Raw genomic sequence first — 24,207 nt, forward strand, 5'->3', positions numbered from 1 at the left:
ACAGATGATCAACATTTCAAATGACTGTTGTTTCTGCTGCCTTACCCTCTGGACTTTGTTGTTCCACTTGTGCAGGCAAGCTGGACAAACGCCAGCAAGAAGCAGCGTGAAAAACTGCTGGAGCTCATCCGGCGCTTGGCCGAAGATGATAAGGACGGAGTGATGGCCCACAAGGTCCTCAACCTGCTGTGGAACCTGGCTCACAGCGATGATGTGCCTGTAGACATTATGGACCAGGCTCTTAGTGCTCACATTAAGATATTGGATTACAGTTGCTCCCAGGTACATTTAGAGTTTTGGTGTGTGTTGGAATAGTTGCATGCAACATAACGGATGGAAGACTTGTTAAACTCAAAATGCGGTTTCATTTTCTCTCACAGGACCGAGACACACAGAAGATTCAGTGGATAGATCGCTTTATAGAGGAGCTACGAACCAATGACAAATGGGTGATCCCAGCCCTGAAGCAAATCAGAGAAATTTGTAGCCTCTTTGGAGAAGCCCCTCAAAACCTTAGGTGAGTTCATGGTGCAAAAATAACTGTATAACAGAATGATAAAACAGTGCAATTCTTAGTTTGGAAAGTAGAAAGTGGATATTTATTGTAGTGCTTTTTCTGAGTTATTCATATTTATTGTGCACTCATTGCATGAAAAGCAACAAGGCTCTTAATTTCCATATTAACACTCACTGAGAAGAGGGGAAGGCAACCTTTGCTTTGTCATACTGTAAATCAAATCTGTTTAAAGATAGTGTGGGGAATATTGATCGATTCAAGCTGAATCTTAACAAACCCAAATGCATGCTTTAACTTGCAACATGCAACCAGTTAAAATGCCCACCTCTGTCGAGTCTGGTGACTCACTTGACTAGTACATTTTCAGTAAATATTAAAAGTAACTTTTGAGGTTATTATTTTTTAAACCATTGGCCTTTTAACAGCTGAAATCTTAAATGGGTATAGCAGTAAAGCCAGAGGAAACTGATGCAGCTTAATGCATTCCAGCCGTCATTCATTTTATCACTAACACCTGTGCTTTTCCTGCTCTGATGTGTTAAGATGTCCTTGATGATAAAAGCCTAGTACTATTGCACTGATTAAAAACAACATAGGTTTAGCATACTTCGAAATCTAATGTAACACTGGTAGTTTTTTAAAAAGTAATTTAAGATTGATTAGAGGTCATATTGTCAAGCATTAATCATCAAGTATTTGATTTGAAGTTTCTAGCAATGTAGAAAAAAAAGTAGTATACATGCCTGTTGTTTTTCAGAAAGAAAATGCCAATTAACATACAAACGAACTTAGTGGGGTAAGTTAAGAGCTAATTTCAGGGTTCTACCTATTTCTGTGTTACGTCAAGTCTAACTTTCTCTTTGATATGTTAATGATGTATATAAGATGTTAATCTCTGCCATGAATCCGCTTAAGCAATTCTTTCTTGGGTTTCATCTCAAATGACTTATTCCTACGCACATTGCCTGTCTCAAGTCCAAAACACATAAAGTTTAGTTAGACAACAGAAGCCATGTCAGAAACCAAATTCACATTCTTGGTAGCTCCTTATCTTAAGTTTGAAGATCCCATGAAATCATAACAAGCTGGGACATGGCTGGTGCAGAAAACAGGAGAAGTCAGTGGAGAAAGCAGGACAGGGACTTTGAGGTTTTAGAGGTTTTAGGGGGAGGGGGGGGGGGTGACAGATGTGGCTTGTGTAAGATGAATGAATGGGATATGAATTCATATCTCTCTCTTTTTTTTAAATTTATTTTGTATGTGTGTTTGAAGCTTGTCTGATGTGATCTCTTAAATAGTGTACTGTAGACTGTTATATGGTATGTTATCATTTAGGTTGGGAAAAAGTAAAGTAAGTAAGACCCTGTGGTGGAAACCATGAAATTAATGAAAGAAATCACAGTAGATGTTAAAAGTTTTCTAACAAATGTTACTTGTGCGGATCACTTCACATTGGCCAGTGGCTTGCCCAGCAATGAAAAATAAGTTCTTCTTGTTGGTATTCCTTATATAAACTTTTTCATTTATGGAAACTAAAATAAGCAGTTGCACAGCTGAACCAAAGGTCCTTTGAGATGGAGCCCCATTCTTCCTGATGCCAGCTCTTTTAAGCATAAATCACTCAATGCAAAATATCAGAGGTATTTCATGCCTTGGATCCACTTTATACAAATTAATGCTGATGTTGTTTTCCCTGCATTTGCAGTTAAAGGATAAACCTGACAAATAAAGTAACACTGCAATATGTTATATTTACTAATACTACCTTTTCTGTTCATCTTAAGTGAGCCACTGCTAAACAGTAACTGCAGAATTTGAATTAATCTCAGCCACCTCTCTCTGATGATTATTTGGCATTAATAAATCAAGCTGATGTTAAAATGTTGCATTTTATTTATTACGAGGCTCTTTGTAGTATGCTTACTGAATGAACCAGATCAAGAACTGCAGGCTCATTTGGTTCTTGAATCCAGTTCTCGTAAAGTGGAAAACAAGGCAGGAAATGGCCTTTATTGATATGACTTCTTCTGCTGGTTATTCTATGATATACACACACACACACACACACACACACAAACACATCAACACACCAAAAGCTGCTTTCTTTAATGTCCCTGAAAGAAACAAATGAAAGAATCATTCATGCAGTGTTTTCTGAATCAGAATTTTGTTACTGAGTCTGTTATATCAGCTTAATCCTCTCTCTCTCTCTCTCTCTCTCTCTCTCTCTTGGATCCTGACTGGATTTATTTTTGTCCCCCTCACAACCTCCACTTTTCCTGCTGTTATCTCCTCAGTCAAACCCAGAGAAGTCCTCACGTGTTTTACCGCCACGACCTGATCAATCAGCTGCAGCATAACCATGCCCTGGTCACCTTAGTGGCTGAGAACCTCTCAGCCTACATGGAGACCATGAGGCAGTTCTCCAAAGGTACGTTGTCACGGCCCAAAATAGCTCCTTTTGTATGTTGGATATCTCATATTTGCAGCTTTTGGACCGATGATTTGGGGTTTCAATGAATGGTCCTGTCTCTATTTTTACAGAGGAACAAGCTGAGTTTGACCCCCAGACGGTCAGGCCAGGAAGCCGCTACAGCCATGTCCAGGAAGTACAGGAACGATTAAACTTCCTGAGGTACAGCATCACCTCGAACCTCTCAAAATCAAATACAAAAATACAAACTAGTCACTATTAACATCCCTAATTGTAAACAAGAAATTACCTAATATTTGGTGCCTAGGACTTCTAATTTGAAACGGGTATCTATATCATGTGAATATAGTATCTAGTATCATTTAAATGTATTGTGACATTCATAGTATCGATGTATTTGTGTATTTATATGTGGAAAAGAAAAACTTTGATAATATAAAATATGTGTCAAATATGACATACTCTGACACAACCTGTGTAAACTACACAGCACATTCAGAGTACTTACGCTGCTTAGTTGAAGTACCTTGTTCAAGGACAACAGTGCGTAATAATTGAGAAAGTGGCACCTAGAGACTTCACACTCACAATTATTACAATTCAAGACAACGACATCATTGTGACCTTCAAAAGCTAGCTTCTCTCACTTTGGGCAATAGGTGTCCACTATTGAGTTTCTTCTCTCTCCCCCCCCCCCAGGTTCCTACTAAAAGATGGCCAGCTGTGGTTGTGTGCCCCACAGGCCAAGCAGATCTGGAAGTGTCTGGCTGAGAATGCAGTGTTTCTCTGTGACCGTGAGGCCTGCTTCAAGTGGTACAGCTAGATTTTCTCTCTTGTCTTGACCTGAATGAATCCCCCTACTTTTACCAGTCAGCAAACAATTGTTTTAAATGCTTTGGTACTATTTCTTTAAAGGTACTCGAAGCTGATGGGTGATGAGCCGGACCTGGATCCAGACATCAATAAGGACTTCTTTGAGAACAACGTTCTGCAGTTGGACCCATCCTTGCTCACGGAGAATGGGATGAAGTGCTTTGAGAGATTCTTCAAGGCTGTCAACTGCAGGGAGGGCAAGCTGGTAGCAAAGCGCAGAGCCTACATGATGGATGACCTGGAACTAATCGGCCTGGACTACCTCTGGAGGGTGAGGAGATTTATTCCAACAGGCACACATAAACCCATGTTTTTGTTTATTTGGTGGTGGAAAGTGCTGTGTCAGTCTTTTACTTTACCCAGTTTTGTAATAGCTTTTAGAAATTGAGGAGAACTGATTTTAACCACCTTGAACACCACTCAAATCTATTGAACTAACAGAGACTTGTCTGAATTTGAAAGCCCTTGGTAAGAAAAATATATTTTTATTTTGGAAAGAGTGCTAAAGACTTTGCAAATACATTCGCTCTTGTTCAGAAAGGTCTCTCTCTGGCCCGAGATGTTTATTAAAGACCCCACATCTTTCAGGGGCAATTACTCACATAATGTACTCTCACTCAGCCTAGTTCTCTCTGGCACTGACATGTTACCTCATGCATCTGCAAGCCTTGTGGCACTTTTGTAAGGTGGAACATTGAACTGAGCAGGTGAGGGGTACGAAGAGAAGCTGCTCCCTTCCTCTGCTCCCACTGATATGATTGCATAAAAGTAGTCGACCTTTTTTTACTAAGATTTTATTCCAATATTATTATTTTTTAACAGTTTGTTGTCTTTAGTAAAGGGAAAGTTTTTCTTATATTATATTAAACGGGATTGCACAATGTTTTATTGTTGTATTTATTGTTAGGTAATACATAGTATGGTAACCCCTATATTGTTTTAGTGTATTGTATTAGTATATTGAATAGTAACCCCTGTATTTTATTATTATAATGAATAGTAACCCCCTGTATTGTGATCAATCTTGTTCTGCAGTAACTCTTGCCAATGCATAGCTTGAACTGTATATGGAGCAGATAGTCTATTGTGTTTCTGAGTCACTGTTGTACTAGTGTGATTATTTGAAGAAGATCATTTATTTTTTCATTCCTTTGAGTTAATGTATCTTTGCACTCTGATTGGTATTTTTTTATACACACACATCTTTGAGCAAATATAGACCTTTACACATTGAGTTAATGGGAAAAGAGATGAGTCCTCAGACCTTGTGTTCGTAGTCGGTAATAAGGCTCAGTTTTCCTGCGACTGGTCTGATACAAAGTTTTTCTTTGTGCCAGGTTGTTATTCAAGGTAGTGATGACATTGCCAGCCGAGCCATAGACCTGCTGAAAGAAATATACACCAACCTCGGACCAAAACTCCAAGTCAACCAGGTAAACTGACAGCTCTGCTCTGTAGTGGGTTCGTGGTTTCTATTTTTTTTTTTTTTTTTTAATATATAAATTTCATCTGTTGCATCTGTTTTCTCTCCACTCAGGTTGAAATTCATGAAGATTTCATCCAGTCATGTTTTGACCGTCTGAAGGCGTCCTATGACACCCTGTGTGTGTTAGATGGAGACAAAGATAGCATCAACTGTGCCCGTCAGGAGGCTATCCGCATGGTGCGAGTTCTCACTGTACTCAAGGAGTACATCAACGAGTGTGATAGTGATTACCATGAGGAGAGGACTATACTGCCTATGTCAAGGTACAATCACAATGACATTAACCTCATTTGTAATTTCATGTATTGAAATCAACATTGTTGCCTATGCAGCCAGTGGAGTGGCCCTTTAAATTATTGTGCATAATCGTTCTCAAGCATTTTAATTTGTTTTCCGACAAACAAGGACTTAACTGGTCTTTATTGATTAAATAAAACTGTCTTTTATCTTCTCTTGCAGAGCTTTCCGGGGGAAGCACATCACATTGATCGTCCGTTTCCCCAACCAGGGGCGTCAGGTGGATGACTTGGACATTTGGTCACACACGAACGACACAATCGGCTCGGTTCGCCGTGGCATCCTAAACAGGATCAAAGCTAATGCTGCACATACAAAGATAGAGCTCTTTATTGGCGGGGAGGTCGTTGATCCAGCTGACGATAGGAAGCTGATTGGACAGCTTAATTTGAAGGACAAAACGGTATGAATGTTGAACTCATCAACACGGAATCCGAATAATTGTGTCTTAAAATTGTAAACGCACTTAAAGAAACATCTGTCTCTCCAAAATCCCAACTGGATGAACCCATGGACACCATGGTTAGTTTGTTTATTTCTGTCAGTATTAAAACTCTGTCAAATCTTTGTGTAGCTGATTACGGCCAAGCTGACCCAGGTGAGTGCCAACATGCCCTCAAGCCCAGACAGCTCGTCTGACTCATCCACTGGCTCTCCTGGTAACCACGGCAACCACTACAGTGATGGGCCCAACCCTGAGGTGGAGAGCTGTCTTCCTGGTGTGGTGAGTTAAACAGCAGAGATTATTTGTGTACGGTATAAACAGATATTCCCTTCAGCCTTGTAATACATTACCAACACAGCAAGGGAGGAGTGATGTTTGACGTACATTATTAATTGAAGAATTCTTATTTGTTATTTATGTTTTGTCAAGCAAGTGCTCTTACATTAATATGTGAAGTCAAATCCATCTTCTTGAAGGCCAACATGACTCATCTGAACGTTAACGTCAATGTTTTGTGTTGTTCTGTATGTAAACGGCATCGTTCTTAACGTGCACCTCCATGTTTTTACAGATAATGTCGCTGCATCTTCGCTACATCTCCTTCCTGTGGCAGGTTGCTGATCTGGGCTGCAACCTCAACATGCCACTGCTTAGAGATGGAGCTCGAGTTCTCATGAAACTCATGCCCCCAGGTACATATACATATGTGTTTTGAATGTCAACCATTTTACTTTATGAAAAAGCACACTCGCACTGACTCATACACAGGCATAAGGAGCTCATTGTTGATGTTTCTGTGATCATTCTGCTTCCTCAGATAACACTACCGTAGAGAATCTGCGAGCTGTGTGTCTGGACCACGCCAAGCTCGGGGAGAATAGCCTCAGTCCTTCCTTGGACTCGCGCTTCTTTGGCCCCTCACCCTCACAAGTGCTCTACCTCATTGAGGTGGGTCTGAATGTGTATTTGCATCACAAGTTGTCATCTTTGAGCCTCAGTATACATGTTTTTTGTTTGTTTATTCTTAGTCAAGCATTTTAATAAGTATAATATAATTTTATTAATATAGTTATAATATTTCTAATCTATATTATTCCATTTCAATGCATGTTATTATTGTGTTTTATATGTTCGGGGTTAGGGTGAGGTTACACTGGTTTGAAGAGGGGGGGCTACAGAAAGTAACAGATTTGTATTATGTTCAGCTGTTGTACCGATCAGATTGATATTATCAGTAGACTAACTGGATAACTGCAATTCACTTTTTTTGCTCTTACTCTGCAAATATACCACAAAATACAATCCCTGTGTGAGACAGGCCCATAGTTTCTCTACCATGTCTGTTGTTCTAAAAGGAATTTCTGACATGTTTCTGCCCGTGTTCCAGGTTGTTTATGCTCTACTGATGCCAGCCAGTGCCACCCTGGGCGAGGACGCCAGTGACTTCCAGTACAACTTTTTAAAGAGCGGCGGGCTGCCCCTGGTTTTGAGCATGCTCACCAGGAACAATTTCCTCCCCTCGGCCGACATGGAGACAAGGCGTGGGGCTTACCTTAATGCTCTGAAGATCGCTAAACTCCTCCTCACTGCTGTAGGCTTCGGGCATGTGAAAGCTGTGGCTGAAGCCTGCCAGCCCAACGCTGAGGGGAATATTCCTGTCTCTCCGGTTAGGCCACACATATAGCTCACCACAGAGACATACCCATACCTGCATGACTGGTTCCTCCATGTTTGCCTGCCATATCTCTGACATCACTTCTGCTGCTTGTTTACAGATTAATCAGGCCACTCATGACCAGGCCCTGGTCCTCCAGAGTGCCCTGCAAAATATCCCAAACCCTGCCTCAGAGTGCATGCTGCGCAACGTAGCCATCCGCCTGGCGCAGCAGATTTCTGATGAAGTAACAGAAAATGTAAGAAAATCTACTTTTCAGTGGTTTGTAATGGTTATGAATTGAAATGGATAGTTTTTATTACGGTTTCTTAGACAGTTATTTAAGCTTGCATGACTGATTGGATAAGATGGTAATAAGAGTTGCATTAATTAAAAGAAAAAGATGTTAAGAAATGTCAGTTTAAGCAAACCCTAAATAGATAAAAAATCTATTTGATTGAGCGGTTGTGTTTGTGATAATGGCTTTTATGGGAATATTTTTTTCACCAGAATTTCTTCCAGGCATCCAAGTACATCCCAGACATATGTGTGATCCGAGCAGTGCAAAAAATAGTGTGGGCATCAGGCTGTGGTACAGTACAGCTCGTCTTCAGTTCAAATGAAGAAATCAGCAAGATATATGAGAAGGTAAGAAGCCTTTGAATGTTGCTGTTTCTGTGGACGTCTTAATTTTAGAAAACATCAGTATTATAAATTGAACAGTAATAAAGCACACTGTGTGACAGTTGTGCAGCACTGTTGTAGAACCAGAGAGACAAGACATCTCAGTCCCCAAAAGGTCTTTAAGTTGAAGCCAGACACAACCAGTGAACAAAGAGCTTTTGATGAACTTAGGGGACTTTCAGTGGATTAATAATAAAAGAATTTGCTGCAGATATTTTATCATAATGTTTTGTAATCTCTCTGTATCGTAGACAAATGCAGCTAAAGAGCCAGATGGGGAAGATGAGCAGGTGTGTTGCGAGGCCCTGGAGGTGATGACGCTGTGTTTCGCCCTCATGCCCACGGCTCTCGACACGCTCAGTAAGGAGAAAGCCTGGCAGACCTTCATCATAGACCTGCTGCTACACTGCCACAGCAAGTGAGTACACCTGGATGTGTTACTGAAGCATTATTGATGGCAGTTTCATTGTCTCTAGACGTTTCTATTACTTCATGAATATCTTGATGCTAGTGTTGTGATTTGTTGAAAACAGATCTGTGCGTCAAATGGCCCAGGAGCAGTTTTTCCTGATGGCAACACGGTGCTGTATGGGCCACAGACCCCTCCTCTTCTTCATCACCCTTCTCTTCACCGTGCTGGGGGTGAGTTGCTATATTATTTGTGTTCCTGTAGACTTTAATTAGCGCCTTCCCCCCCCTTTGATTACATGCATTGTAAAACATCATGATGGTCCTATCTGACTGCTTACAAGATCCTAATTTTAAACTGTGCCCTCTAATGTCCAGAGTACAGCCAAGGAGCGAGCCAAACATGCTGGAGACTACTTCACTTTACTGCGACACCTTCTGAACTATGCCTATAACAGCAACATCAACCTGCCAAATGCTGAGGTGCTGCTCAACAATGAGATCGATTGGCTGAAACGGATAAGGGTAAAATGCTCATGACCTCTTTTTAAAAAAAACTGAATTATTTCCTGTATTACGGTTTAGTACGTCCCATAAAAGGAAATTTGAGTTTTCTATTTCTTTGCCCTAACAGTTGAATTTGGGACTGAGTTTATGTTGTGTTTGCATTTTTAAGGACGAGGTTAAGAGGACAGGGGAGACTGGTGTGGAGGAGACTATCCTGGAGGGCCACCTTGGTGTCACCAAAGAGCTTCTCGCCTTCCAGACACCAGAGAAGAAGTATTACATCGGCTGCGAGAAGGGAGGAGCGAACCTCATTAAGGTAGAATCAACACAACACACCTTAAAATAAATATTGAGAATTGCATTTCCATTCTCCAAATTTCTGCCCTTTGTCAGCCTTTCTAAGAGATGTATTCCCTATTCCCTCTCTCAGGAGCTGATTGATGACTTCATCTTCCCTGCATCTAATGTGTACCTGCAGTACATGAAGAGTGGGGAGTTCCCCACTGAGCAGGCCATCCCAGTGTGCAGCACTCCTGCTTCCATCAATGCTGGCTTTGAGCTCCTGGTGGCTCTGGCTGTGGGTTGTGTACGCAACCTCAAGCAAATAGTTGACACCCTGACTGACATGTACTATTTGGGTATGGAAATACCATTGTTGCTTTTTCACTGAAGTATTTCACTGTTGATTCGTAAATTACATCATGCATGCGGCTCTTCTTCTCTCTCCAGGTTGTGAGACACTGACAGAGTGGGAGTACCTGCCTCCTGTAGGGCCACGGCCAAATAAAGGCTTTGTGGGTCTGAAGAACGCCGGGGCCACCTGTTATATGAACTCTGTCATTCAGCAGCTCTACATGATCCCTCCAATCCGCAATGGCATCCTAGCCATCGAGGGCACCGGCACCGACGTGGATGATGACATGTCAGGGGATGAGAAGCAGGAGAACGAGGTACATTGAGAGTTTCTGATGCAATAAAACCTTTTTGAATGTGGCTCCTTTGTCAGCACACTGGGGCTGTTAAATACGCTTATCTTGAGCTGAGACAAATGGATTAAAAGCATGATGTACGATCAGCCTTTTTTATTTCAATTTTCCTCAGCAAGATTCTCAATTAGTGAATGATTTGACATTTCAAGAAAGCAGGATTTTAATTTTTTTTTAAAAAACACTGCAGATTTTGTCTTGTACATGTACATAGTCATCAAAATCACAGACCATCAGCATCAAAAGAGAGAGCTTCTATTCTAATATGTAGATATCGTGATAGTAGTGAATTATGTTAAGGTTTACTGGTATGTTTATGTTGTGCATGTCTATATCAATGTTTCATTCGTATGTTTTGTCTCTACAGAGTAATGTGGACCCTCGGGATGAGGTGTTCAGCTACCACCATCAGTTTGATGATAAACCCTCCAGTAAGTCAGAGGACAGAAAAGAATACAACATTGGAGTACTCCGTCACCTACAGGTCATTTTTGGTCATCTGGCTGCTTCCAGGCTGCAGTACTACGTCCCGAGAGGATTCTGGAAACAGTTTAGGTATTTCAAAGTCATTGTGACTGGATTTATGTTGTGACTTATTAGCAGAAGCTGATGTGTAATACTGTCTCTGGTCCATCCTCATGTAGGTTATGGGGTGAGCCAGTGAACTTGAGAGAGCAGCATGATGCTCTGGAGTTTTTCAACTCTTTAGTGGATAGTCTGGACGAGGCTCTAAAAGCCCTGGGTCACCCCGCCATGCTCAGCAAGGTGCTGGGAGGGTCCTTTGCTGATCAGAAGATCTGTCAGGGGTGCCCCCACAGGTGAGTGCAGCCTTTTCTCCCCTGCACAGCTACTAGAAATATTAAAATACCTTAAATTAACCTGTGATTGCTTTGTTGTGTTCTCAGGTATGAGTGTGAAGAGTCGTTCACAACACTCAATGTAGACATCAGAAACCACCAGAACTTGTTGGACTCCATGGAACAGTACGTTAAAGGAGATCTGCTGGAGGGAGCCAATGCCTATCACTGTGAAAAGTGTAATAAAAAGGTGAGAATGGGGCAACCAGCCAGTCAAAGAATGTGCTTAAATGCAATGGAAGACAAAGCACTTCGGAGGTATTAATGGCTGTCTAATGTTTTACTGAGTATGTGATTTCCGTTACCTATTAGCTTCTTTGTGATGTATTTAAAGAGCTACAGAGATCATTTATGTTTCGTCTCCTTGTCAGGTGGACACAGTGAAGCGCCTGCTGATAAAGAAGCTCCCTCCTGTCCTAGCCATCCAACTGAAGCGCTTTGACTACGACTGGGAGAGGGAGTGTGCCATCAAGTTCAACGACTACTTCGAGTTCCCTAGGGAGCTCGACATGGAGCCATACACTGTAGCTGGTGTGGCCAAGCTGGAGGGCGATGACGTGAACCCAGAAAACCAGGTGATCCAACAGAACGAGCCGTCTGAGCCAACACCTCCGGGAAGCTCTAAATATCGTCTGGTGGGAGTGCTGGTCCACTCAGGCCAGGCCAGTGGCGGACATTACTATTCCTACATAATCCAGAGGAACGGGGGTGACGGCGAGAAGAACCGCTGGTATAAATTCGACGACGGAGATGTGACGGAATGCAAGATGGACGATGAGGAGGAGATGAAGAACCAGTGCTTTGGAGGGGAATACATGGGCGAGGTGTTCGATCACATGATGAAAAGGATGTCGTACAGGAGGCAGAAGCGTTGGTGGAACGCCTACATCCTTTTCTATGAGCGTATGGACTCACTGGACAAGGACAGCGAGCTTGTCAAATACATCTCGGAGCTGACCATCTCCTCCACCAAGCCACATCAGGTCAAGATGCCTGGTGTCATCGAGTGCAGCGTCCGCAAGCAGAACGTCCAATTCATGCACAACAGAATGCAATACAGCCTGGAATATTTCCAGTTCATTAAGAAACTTCTGACCTGTAACAGTGTCTATTTAAACCCTCCTCCAGGTAGGCAACATTTACGATGAAATTATGCTGATAAATAACCTGTTGGATGTAAAACATAACCTGTGGGTATTTACATGTTCATATCATTGAAAAAGGTACAAAACCTAAATAAATCAATCTTAAACATTTGTGGGATATTAACACGTTGTCCCCCTCCTGTATCAGGTCTAACCTGAACGAAGATTTAAAGAAACACCTACATAGATCTAAATTAAACCCGTACAATTAATAATGAGACCTTAACCAAGAAAATGTAAAAAAAAAAACATCTTACATCTTGAAAAGAGGGGAGTTTTCATCCAAAAATTGTTGGGGTTTTTTGCTGGTGGGTGTCCATCATTCGCTCCCTACATGGACTCTTGTCCAAAGCCAACTCGAATGTGATTGATAAATTTTTACTCAGTGAATAATACGTTATCAGACAGACCAAGAATATGAAGTGTTATTTTTTTATCTTGGCTATATAAGCATACATTTTTAATCAGATAGTATAGCTCACTCCTCACATTTACACAGTTGTTGCAGAGTAACACAAATGAAGCATGTGATTTAGTTTAATCTGCACAGTTTGACGTCATTCCTTCAGTTATGATTCTCCATATCCAGTGTATCTGCGGGGCTTCTTTGATATTTTGAGCTGTGACAAAGTCATGACTATGTCTGTTCTGTAGATTGCAAAGCCTCTCTCAAAGATATAGCAGCTGCCGTCATAACTTTATCACGAAATCTCTGCCTTGCTTGTCTTGCCAATAACTTTCATGGTGATGCTAACACACAGCATCTCTGTTGAAAGAAATGGTGGTCAGTAGCGTTTAACATGGACTGCCGAGAAATGCACTGCCTCTGTAATGCATTTTTAATGGAGCCAGAGCCCTGTAATGATCCACAGGAAAATAAATGTTTGGAGGCTGCATCCTCCTCATCAGCACTTGATTGGAATAGAATGATTCAGATTTGAAGAATATATAGTGTGGAGGGCGTATTGGAGTTTGTGAGTTTACCTAAATCCTTCTTTCGGCAGAAGCAAAGTGATTGAAAAATATGTAGCCTTCTTTTTATTTTTGCTAGATTTGTTGACCGTCCACCCACTAGACTTCATCTGTTGCTTGTTTTCAGCTGTGCTACATTCTGAGCCGACCACTTTAAAAATACTTAATCGTCCCTGAGTTTTACATTGTCTTTGTCTATGCTGCAGACATGATTTTCTGTCATGTTACTATTGATCAGAGCCGATATGCGCCAATTTTACTAGATTAATTCACCAGTCAAATAGTATTTCATCTGAGTTTTATTATTTTACACTAGCAGTTCTCTTGAATCAAAGTAATAAGTGTGTATCTATGTACTGTAGCTCTACACATCGAACTAAGAAAGATATCAAACGATATATCGGTATTGGAATTTTCTCTCTCCTCAATATCGATATCTGTATCGGCCACAAAAATCAGTCATATCGGTCGAGCCCTACTATTGATAATATGAATCATACAGAAAGTAAACTGTGTTTAACACCTGAAAAACAGTCAAACATTATTTATGTTGACTCTGTTTTCCAGCTAAATTAATTGATAATAAAGTTATTGTTAATTTCAACCTTAAAATTAGGTCAGAATTGCAGTCTTAAAGCTGAGAGTCAGCTCGACATCATCGTCATGTTGCAGACTTCATGTATGTTCATGTGGAGGATCAAAACCTACGCTTTGCACCGTGTTTCTCTGGGCCTTTTTGTGATTGTAAAAAGTATCAGGATTATTTATTATAGGATTTATTTCATTTCATCCAACGATAGGTACATCTTTCGACCTCTGGGTGCAGCTTCATAGACAGCTGATGTTATAGTGGTGGGAAAAAGTAAGAAAATAAGCTTAAATATTGTCACTGTTTTATATATTGTTGCTCGTTTGTCAACAGGACAAGACCATCTTCTGCCAGAGGCAGAGGAGATTGCTATGATAAGCGCTCAGCTGGCTGCGAAGTTCCTCTTTAGCACAGGTTTTCACACCAAGAAAGTAGTACGGGGTCCTGCCAGTGACTGGTAAGCTCGATCTGCCTCTGTTTATGGGGATCTTCTCTGGTTTTATCCATATAATCTCCTGATATTCACCTTGTCCTTCCCTCTAGGTATGACGCCCTCTGCATCCTGCTGAGACACAGTAAGAATGTACGCTATTGGTTTGCACATAACGTTCTATTCGCTTACCCCAACCGCTTCTCGGAGTACCTACTTGAGTGCCCGAGCGCTGAGGTCCGTGGTGCGTTTGCCAAGCTCATTGTCTTCATCGCTCACTTCTCCCTACAAGACGGCCCCTGCCCCTCCCCCACCGCCTCACCTGGACCCTCTGCTCAGGTTGGTGCCAGACTCTGACTAAACACTGTTAAAACGGGCTTCTATTAAGATTTTGTGAAACATTATTTAACCAATATGTGCCACAGGTAATTACTGAGAGCTTTCCAGACTGTGTCTTTTCAACTGATGTAACCCTGCTTGGTGTGTGTTGTTTTCTGAATTTGTGTATCAGGGCTGTGATAACCTCAGTCTAAGCGACCACCTGTTGAGAGCTGTACTCAACCTGCTCAGAAGAGAGGTTTCTGAACATGGCCGTCACCTGCAGCAGTACTTCAACCTCTTTGTTATGTATGCCAACCTGGGTAAGGAGCATACAGCAATCAGCCTCATGTCGTGAACATCTGTTTCTCACAGTTTTTTTTTTTTTTTTTTTCTAGAGTTAAAAGAATAATGGCTAAAATCACTGCTGTCTTTCTCCTTGTACGTCTCTCTGGTGCTTACACGCAGGTCTTGCAGAAAAGACTCAGTTGTTGAAGCTGAATGTCCCAGCCACCTTCATGTTGGTTGCTCTGGACGAGGGTCCCGGCCCTCCCATAAAGTACCAGTACGCTGAGCTGGGCAAGCTCTACACTGTGGTTTCCCAACTGGTCCGTTGCTGTGACGTCTCATCACGCATGCAGTCCTCCATCAATGGTGAGGTCCTTTTCTAAAGCTACATACAGTGGGACAAGCTCAGCTGATATTTGTCACTTAAAGACATTGAGCATGACCTATATTGATACAATATTATATGGGGGGAAAACTCAATTACAGTGTTCACTAATTACTAATTCACTATCTGTTGAAAATCAAGTCTGAGCAACCTCTGCTGGAATAAATCGTGACATGAACTAAACCACTCACCTAACAAGTTTTGCGACAACAAAAAGTTTAATATCAGGACATATCGGAGAATATTATTGTTCCAAAACAGGCCTTTCAAAAATGTATATGTAACAGAGACTATATTGTCCAGGCAAAATGTCATTCAGGCCTGGGAAGGTTTCAGGTGGGGAGAGTTTTAAGCCCAATGAGGATTTCCATCCTTGCTCAGGATCAAGTGACTGACAAACCAGCCACTCTGAGCATCAGCCTTGTGTAGGCGGAGCTTGGAGCTGAGGGCTTTTAGAGATGATGAAAGAATAAAAAAATATCTCCCTCTAATAACTACATGTATTTCAGGTCCAAGTTACCCTTATCCTCTCTACTCTCTCCAGGTAATCCTCCTCTTCCTAACCCGTACGGCGACCCCAACCTGACCGCCCCGGTGATGCCTGTGCAGCAGCTGGTGGCAGAGATCCTGTTTGTGAGGACCAGCTACGTGAAGAAGATCATCGAGGACTGCAGCAACTCTGAGGAGACAGTAAAGCTGCTCCGCTTCAGCTGCTGGGAGAACCCTCAGTTCTCCTCCACTGTGCTCAGTGAGCTGCTCTGGCAGGTAAAAGTCTCATTGTTCAGCAGAAAAAAAACATGTGCTTGTATTCACTAGAGCCTGTGTTCAAATATCCTGTGCTGTGTGTCTGCAGGTGGCATACTCCTACACCTATGAGCTGAGGCCTTACCTGGATTTGCTGCTACAGATTCTGCTCATAGAGGACTCCTGGCAGACGCACAGGTCAGACTCTTTGCTCAGTGTGTCAATTATTTGTGCAGCATCAGTTTGTAATGGACGCGAGGAGAGTTTATATTTCTGCTTCTTCTGTTTTTTGTGTGTAGAATCCACAATGTGCTGAAGGGCATTCCTGATGACAGAGATGGTCTTTTTGACACCATCCAGCGCTCAAAGAACCACTATCAGAAACGAGCCTACCAGTGCATTAAGTGCATGGTGGCCCTCTTTAGCAACTGCTCTGTGGCTTACCAGATCCTCCAGGTACATTTTTCAGTGACTGATTTATCTTAAAATGTGCAACATGGCGCAAAGAAATCTGTTTCTGAGAATTAGAATATGCTAGTGATCATTTCTGATGAAAAATGTTGCAACCCTTAAAATGAGGAATAAAGATGTAGTTCACTTGGTGTCAGATATTTTTATGGTAAACTGCCGTAATCTTCTGCAAAACTAAAACACACTCAAGTTTTGTTGATCTAATGTGAACCAGTGCTCTTTGGGAAACTGAAACTCGGCCCATAGATTTGGGATAATATTTCTTTCTTCAACAACATGGAAGTTTAAAAATACCCTGTTTCCCTGCTTTAATAAAGCCAACAGGATTTGTTTTGTTTTGCTTGTTTTCTGCAGAATAAACAAGCTCTGTAGCACACAAATGTTTAGACTTGCACGTTTTGTACATTATGACAACTTCTGAAAACAAACACCTATTTTATACAATTCACAGGCGCAAATGGGATTGCACAACATCAGAGTTTACACAAGGCTAGAAAAAATAACTTAAGCCAAAGTTGCATGACTTCAAAACCACCCACATTGATCATTTGACTCGTCCACATCTAATGAACTTCAGTGTTCCAGACAAGATGTTGACAGTCTTGACAGTCGCCTGTTCAGTCTCCTTTTTAAACCAGTAACAGTTGGATATTAAGGATTTTTTATTGAAGAACCACATTATAAAATTACTCTAGGCTTATATGAAACAGAGCTTCTTTCAGACATCTAACTAGAAACACTGTCAACAAATAACATTGTCAGCAATAACAGGACCAGAAGTGCAAAATTGTTAACATGCCAACTTTTAGGACTGTAATGTATGCTAATCAGCATGTTCTCTTCTTGTGCTTGCAGAGTAATGGCGACCTGAAACGAAAGTGGACGTGGGCAGTGGAGTGGTTAGGGGACGAGCTGGAGAGGAGGCCATACACAGGAAACCCCCAGTACACCTACAACAACTGGTCCCCTCCCGTTCAGAGCAACGAGACCTCCAACGGCTATTTCCTGGAGCGTTCACACAGTGCACGTATGACACTGGCCAAAGCCTGCGAGCTTTGTCCCGAGGAGGTAATGACGATGACATATTACCTTTCTCACACACACTGACACACATTTGGCTGTTATCACATGAAACGTATTTTCCAGCGTTAGGGATTGTACTCAGTGAGCCAAACTGTATTAGTATCTAAAGCTACAGGACACTGTTATAGTCTATATGTGTACAGGTACCATTTTGGCTTTGTTAAATTGTTCTGATTTGGAGCCACTGAACGGCAGAACACTAGCACCTTTTAACTGGGTGACATTTTTTGATAACCACTTTAGTATTTTCTTTTATTCATTAGAAATATGATTCGGTTTTGTAGCTGTATCTTTTTTCTAGAGTTTATTTCAAAGTCAAATTTCTTGAAAAAGTCATGAATGAATTGGTTCCCTTAATTTCCATCAGGCCATGAAATGTAGATGTCCTCCCTAAGCTACAGCTGTGACTTGTTTACTTTGCTAAATCTGTTTTTGTATTGATTCATGGCTGCAGTTCACAATGCATACAAATATCTCATATTTCAGTAACTTGTATTTTTATGTTGAAAAATCCAGTCCAATGACACACTTCTCCTGTAATATTCCATACACAGCTCAAGTGTACTCAGGGAAGCCCAGGGAAGGTCAGTATTCCAGGCACCACAACATAAAGGAAGAAAATGAAACAAAATTTTAATCATCACATCAGCAGGGGAAAACAAAAATAAGGCCAACGAATGTGCCTCGCAACACAATGAAAACACCTTTCCAAACCTACAACAACTGTTTTAAGTTTCCTGTAGCTTGGATAGTCATCAGTGGCAGAAGCTAGGAACACGTTCAATTCCTCAACTTTTCTTGTTTCATTTCTTTTTTTTTTTTGTTTTGATTTTTTGTTTCGCTAATTTTCTGTTTTCTTTGGAAGCCCATTTCTATCCCTAAATAAAATAAATATAAACAAGGAAACTAAGCCTTAGTAATATATTTTAAAAAAACTCCATGGTCATATCATATCTATTCCATGACACAATTAGGATAGAAGCGTTTAAATTAATCTATAATAAATCATAGATATGATTCTGAAGCCACATAATTGTATTATTATTGTTATTATTATTATTAGTCAATTAATGACATAGCATTTCAACATTGTAAGAAAAATCTTCATTATTGGATAAAAAATCTAAATCATGATTGGGCAAAGAAATTATGACAAAATAGTGAGAGCTTGTAGTATCCTCAGTGAGATAAAATGTCAAAATTATAAGATCAAAGCCGCTATTATGAAATGTTACAATAGAGAAGTCAAAATGATCATTTGAAATAAAATCACAATTATGAGAAACTTCAAAACTGATTTATGTCATCATTATGATATCCTAAATAAAAATCTTAATTATGAAAAGAATGTTCAAACTATGAAATAATCTTAATTATGAGCTAGAATACCAGAATTGAGATAAATCATAGATATGAAATAATAGAGAAGCAGTATTATAAATGACCTGGTAAAGAAAAAGGAGGTACTTATCATGAGAGGAAAATATAATAATGTGTTGACATGTCAAAATAAGAGAGTCATAAAAAGTCATTCACATGACATAAGATAGAACGCAACACTATCTCATGATGATGATCTAATATACTTCTTTAATTTGTATTTCTGTCAAACAAAAGTTATTCAGGTGTTTGAAACAAGAACTTAAAGATACAGTAAACACAAATGTTCTATACATGGTAAATAAATCAGCTTTATGTCAGCTGTATATCTTCTTATGTTTATTATTGTTAGATGTATGTTAACCTGCTGTGTTCAGCTCTATCATAGCTTCAATACGATATATATTTAATGTCTTTTATATTGATATTCACCTTTAAACATGAGCCTGCAAAACATCAGTTCCTTAAAAAGCCTACAACATCAATTTATGTTCACATCAATTCAAATTATTGAAAATCTTTAAAGGGAGTCAAATTAAACCCGTTTTTATTTGCAAATCTATTGAGAAATGATGAGCTTCAGGTTTAGAAAAACATGGAGTAAAAATAAAAGGATGATGTTTATTAGCACAAAACAAACCAGTGTTAATCGGCACCGACAGGTTCATTTGTTTTCCAACATATGCCTTTACATGTTGTTTTTGATGCTCTTTGGCACACATACACAACAGAAATACTGACATGGTCCCATGGATAATGTGTAGTGTTTAATGATGAGGCTGGAGTTTTTTGATATTTTCCTCACTGTTATCAATGAGAATAAAGAAAAAAAACAAAAACAGCCTTATTCTTTAGGAAATGAACTTTGGAAGGAATCCCTGAGAGGAAGCTCTCATATTTAGAGTCCACCCACTCACTAACTCAAACCAGATTTAAGCCTCATTTACTTGATAACACAGCACAGTTGGACTTTCCCAAAACAACCCACTCATACATTTACACTGAAGTGCAGAACATTTTACACACTGTTATGTTAGAAAGACATTTCTGCTCTAGATATATTAATACATATTTTTCAGCTTTGAAGGTTGAAATTAATCGTCATAACATTTATCTCATGTCTGCTAGGAGCCCGATGAACAGGAAGCACCTGATGATCAAGACTCGTCCCCACCTGAGGACACGTCTCTGTACCCTCACTCTCCTGGAACCACACAGTTTCAGCAGGTAGTGTATCAGGGTGCTGTTCACCTCACGTCCTCCGGACAGTTCGAGGTGTGTCAGGACACATCTTATTCTGCTGGAAGTTACATTTCTGATTTCATTCTTACCTTTAATGATCGCTCGAAGAAGAGAACATGATGGATGGAGATGAATCTCCTCCATGAATAATGCCTTAAGTTTGTAATGGACTTGAGAGTTTATATTTCTGCTTCTTCTGTTTTTGTTGCTATGGCAACGATATATTTTTTACCTCAGCATCCTTTGTGATATTTTGTGCCTTTGCGCGCACAAAACACGAGGAATAAGATTAATGTCAGTTTGTTCTAATCGAATACTGCCAGCAACTTTTTTCCTATTCTCCTATAAATTTATTTTTAATTTGAATGTTCTGAGGCGGAATTAATGAATATATCCAGTAATCTGTGTTTTAGGGTTTAGTGTTATCAAATCACTGAAACAGAAGCCCCTTTAATAAGCTATGGCAACCGACGGTTTTTACTAACTTGCTTAGGGTTATAAAACTGTTCTAATAAATGACAGCGTGACAGAGTTTTTTTCTTAACTATGTAACTTTAAAACTTCTACATTCCTGTGTTGTGATTCATTTAATGAGATCCAGTAAAAAGGTTTATCTTCATTTTTAGAGTTAAATTGTTCAAATCTGCTCATTTCTGTCCACTTTCTTCTCCTTTACAGAACAACCACCCCCACGGGCAGCCGTACACCGGGCCTGCTGCTCAGCACATGAACAACCCCCAGCGTCCTGGTCCTGCCTCTGCCCCAACTCCAGGTCCAACACAGACCCCGGCCCCAGCCCCTGGTCCCACTCCTAGCCCAGGCCCGCGAGCACAAGAGAACTGGGAGAGCACCGAGGAGGTTGCCCCTGCCCCTGCACCTGCACCTGCCCCTGCCCCTGCCCCAGTCACAGCCCCAGCTCTAGCTCCAGCTCCAGCTCCAGCCCCAGCCCCAGCCCCAGCTCCAGCCCCAGCCCCCACCCCCGCCCCCACAACCTCTACCCCAGCGCCTGCCCCACCCAAGGAGTAACAGTCCCTTCTCCCCTCCTCTGCTGTGCCTCGAGCCTCCATCGTCCCACTCTCCTTCCTCTCATCCTTCGGTCAACAGAGCTCCTCATCGGGCTCCTCTTTCTCTCTTTCTCTGGCCCCAGGGCAGGGCAGAGCCAGGCCTCCACTCTCCTCATCTCCAGGCCCACTTCTCTCCTGCAGCCTGCATGGGGGTTGCTCTTCCCTGGCCTGGGGCTTCCTGACCATCGTGGCAGGGGCCTTCTGGCGGCTGCAGAGGTGAGGGAGTGGACGAGAGTTCTACTAAATAAAAAACGAATTTACCCAGAGCCGACGATGCTGACGCGCTTGTCTACGTGACGAAAAGGTGTACATAGTATGTTAATGTTTTTGACTGTTCAGATCCCCCAGTAGCATAACTCTGCGTGGTTTGCTGTTGGGAGATGTTGCAGATATTATGAAAAACAAAAATGGATATTATAAATACGAGAAAAAAAAACCCAACCCAAAAAAACTTTAAGAAGACAACAACTCCTCTTTGTTTTATCACCCATGCTCAGCAGTAAAGTTTGTTCTACCATCGGACAGTTACTGGTCATTCAACTGTAGAAGGACACATTGTTATTATCATAATTATATTATTATTCTTAAGCTCCTTGGCAACCTTACGACCGATGCCAAATCAACTCACGAGCTGTGGTTGGTTTTAGTGTGAGATGTGGAATGGTTGGGTGGACTTTTACGGTGTTTGGTTGATGTGAAAAAGCAGTGATGCAACATTGTTCTGAAACTCATTGCCTTTCTTTTCTTTCGTTCTTTTTTTTTTTTTTTTGTTCTGGTTATTAAATTCAATCCTTTTCGAAGCTCTAGTTAATATGCTGTAACATTTAGCATGGCTTCTCACCAGAATAGTGTAGCCCAAGGGAAGACTTGTGATCATAACAACCTAAAAGCTGTTCTTAATCCACATCTCCAGAGGGGTGTTGTTACCCTTAGGTTTTTTTTTTTTTTTGTTCCTTTTTCTACTCATCTACCCTGTCTACAATGAGGGCGATATTTTGAACCAATGTATGAATAAGTGGCTTCTCAATTGCACATTATAATCCTCCAACTTTACATTCGGCAGTCAGTTTTTGGTGGGATAGACGGCTTAGCTTTCATCTTTAGGAAATCTGAAAAATGAAACACATATGCAACAGAATTGCTGCACTGGGCTTTCTGGTGTAAAATAGACTGTGTGGTTTGCTTCTGTCTCTTCAATAGAGCCTAGTTGTAGACAGACTTGTTGCCCAATTGGCTTCCTTTCTGTCACGGAGCTGGCCGGGTTTTGGCGCCTGGCTGCGGTTCGGGATAAAGATCCCGTGCGGCAGCCTCGTGCTCCGTGGAGAACTGGATCCACAGCGGGGTTGTACCGTAAGAATATCGGCTGGTTAGTCACGTTGCAACTTGAGCTAACTTGTAATTCTGTAGGAGTAAAAGGTAAACATCAGTAAATACTGTATTTAATTGGTAACTTGAATGCATGTATTTTTTTGATTTTTTTTTTTCTTTTTTTTTCTTTTTTTTTCTTTTTGTCTAAAACATACCAAATACTCCTGCAAATGAAAATATTCTGCCCATCGTATTATATTTAAATATTTTGCTCTTATTTTATAGAATTTATTTTGTTGTATTTCACTAAAAAATAGAATTTGATTTAAGAGGAACATTTTTGTCCTTGTGTTATTTTTAAAGAAGATATTGACTGTACAGAGTTCTGCGCCCTGTTTTTTGCCGACTTTTGTTTTGGCCATGGTGTGACGTTGAATTCTGGAGCTACAGTCGCGATGTGGACTTTCACTTTGTGAGGTTTTTTGTGCACAGAAATATAACAAAAAAAGCATTGCGCCCTTAGCAAATAAAGAACATGGAATCTTGCCTGTGTCTCATTTTTACTCGTAGACCAAACCGATAAACTTCTGTTGAGACTTTCATCTGTAAAAAGTGGCAAAAACAGTTTGCTGAAATGTATCTGTTTTCTTGAAGGTCACATATTATTCTCCTTTTCAACACATTAAAATATGTCTCAAGTTCCCAAAATGAGCTGTGTCTGACCACGCCCCCTCCGAAAAGGGTTTGGGTGGCGCAGGCTTTCTCGCACCATGTCCCATTGTTTACGGTAAGAAGGCAGACTCGGGGCAGAACAAACACCTAACTGTGGGAGGGTCATCCACCTGGGGGAGGGGTTACTGCCCTTTGTGATGTCATGAAGGGAAAAATCTCCAAACGGCCTGTTTGAACACACATTTTCTGAACAGTGGAGTCTGCATAAGATGAAGAGGATGGACTTTTGTCATCATTGTGGGGTTTGCAGACAGATTAGTGACACAAATTTGTGTTAGAAAAACATTGTAAAATGTATTTTGCATAATATGTGACCTTGAAGAAAAAGATTTGCTGGTTTATGCATCAAATGAGGATTTAAAAATGCTGGATTGTTTTTATGCAAGTGCTGATGAGTGTGGTTTGTTGATTCTGCATCAAAGAGGATTGTGAACAAACTCTGGGGACATTGTGTCGCTTTAAAGAGGTCACTTATCGCCTTGGAAGGGGCCCTACTCCCATTTAATGGATTATATTCTGTTTACTGAAGGCCGCGAGGAAACTATACTCATTCTGTGTTATATTTGTGCTCAGAATTTGGTGTTGCATAACGTTATATGCAACAGAAGGAAAGTGGTCGAGGAGAAGGGGTTTGACAATGGGAAAAAAACCGTTAAGGTTCCTCGAAGGCATTGGGGACTTTTTCCACCACAGACTTTACACATCAGTGAACTGATATTAAAGAGTGGCTGTATGTACACATCACTTTGATGCACGATTGCACAACTAGATTGATGTTGAAATGAAATGCACCAGGTACTTAAGAAATCAAAAAATGTTACATACCTGCCCATAACCGCTTTAATCCCAAACTGTCAGTCGATCATCGTTAGGAGGGCCTAATAAACTGGCAACTTGCTGTGTGATTT

The 24,207-nt window shown here is 40.9% G+C and overlaps 1 protein-coding gene across 3 annotated transcripts in view; it reads left to right on the forward strand.

Annotated features, from left to right (window-relative positions):
- Positions 1-23,113, forward strand: part of usp9 (ubiquitin specific peptidase 9) — a 37,595-nt gene extending 14,482 nt beyond the window's left edge. The window contains exons 12-48 of one of the 3 annotated variants that reach the window (XM_020633953.3): positions 76-282; positions 381-517; positions 1,275-1,313; positions 2,815-2,948; positions 3,062-3,152; positions 3,651-3,764; positions 3,867-4,095; positions 5,162-5,257; positions 5,362-5,573; positions 5,770-6,010; positions 6,182-6,331; positions 6,624-6,744; positions 6,870-7,000; positions 7,440-7,718; positions 7,828-7,965; positions 8,217-8,354; positions 8,642-8,808; positions 8,924-9,032; positions 9,177-9,323; positions 9,475-9,621; positions 9,736-9,943; positions 10,035-10,255; positions 10,659-10,846; positions 10,936-11,109; positions 11,197-11,338; positions 11,520-12,276; positions 14,188-14,311; positions 14,398-14,623; positions 14,796-14,925; positions 15,071-15,256; positions 15,820-16,040; positions 16,129-16,217; positions 16,319-16,475; positions 17,346-17,558; positions 18,128-18,157; positions 20,082-20,180; positions 20,874-23,113. In XM_020633953.3, coding sequence (XP_020489609.2) covers positions 76-282; positions 381-517; positions 1,275-1,313; positions 2,815-2,948; positions 3,062-3,152; positions 3,651-3,764; positions 3,867-4,095; positions 5,162-5,257; positions 5,362-5,573; positions 5,770-6,010; positions 6,182-6,331; positions 6,624-6,744; positions 6,870-7,000; positions 7,440-7,718; positions 7,828-7,965; positions 8,217-8,354; positions 8,642-8,808; positions 8,924-9,032; positions 9,177-9,323; positions 9,475-9,621; positions 9,736-9,943; positions 10,035-10,255; positions 10,659-10,846; positions 10,936-11,109; positions 11,197-11,338; positions 11,520-12,276; positions 14,188-14,311; positions 14,398-14,623; positions 14,796-14,925; positions 15,071-15,256; positions 15,820-16,040; positions 16,129-16,217; positions 16,319-16,475; positions 17,346-17,558; positions 18,128-18,157; positions 20,082-20,180; positions 20,874-21,221 — 6,540 coding nt within the window. In that variant the 3' untranslated portion in view covers positions 21,222-23,113. The remainder of the gene's footprint in view (positions 1-75; positions 283-380; positions 518-1,274; positions 1,314-2,814; positions 2,949-3,061; positions 3,153-3,650; positions 3,765-3,866; positions 4,096-5,161; positions 5,258-5,361; positions 5,574-5,769; positions 6,011-6,181; positions 6,332-6,623; positions 6,745-6,869; positions 7,001-7,439; positions 7,719-7,827; positions 7,966-8,216; positions 8,355-8,641; positions 8,809-8,923; positions 9,033-9,176; positions 9,324-9,474; positions 9,622-9,735; positions 9,944-10,034; positions 10,256-10,658; positions 10,847-10,935; positions 11,110-11,196; positions 11,339-11,519; positions 12,277-14,187; positions 14,312-14,397; positions 14,624-14,795; positions 14,926-15,070; positions 15,257-15,819; positions 16,041-16,128; positions 16,218-16,318; positions 16,476-17,345; positions 17,559-18,127; positions 18,158-20,081; positions 20,181-20,873) is intronic. The other 2 variants (XM_065962131.1, XM_065962132.1) reach the window with 2 other exon arrangements.
- Positions 23,114-24,207: the final 1,094 nt, after the last annotated feature.

This window comes from Labrus bergylta, chromosome 13 (assembly GCF_963930695.1).
Source record: "Labrus bergylta chromosome 13, fLabBer1.1, whole genome shotgun sequence".
NCBI classification, from domain to species: domain Eukaryota; kingdom Metazoa; phylum Chordata; class Actinopteri; order Labriformes; family Labridae; genus Labrus; species Labrus bergylta.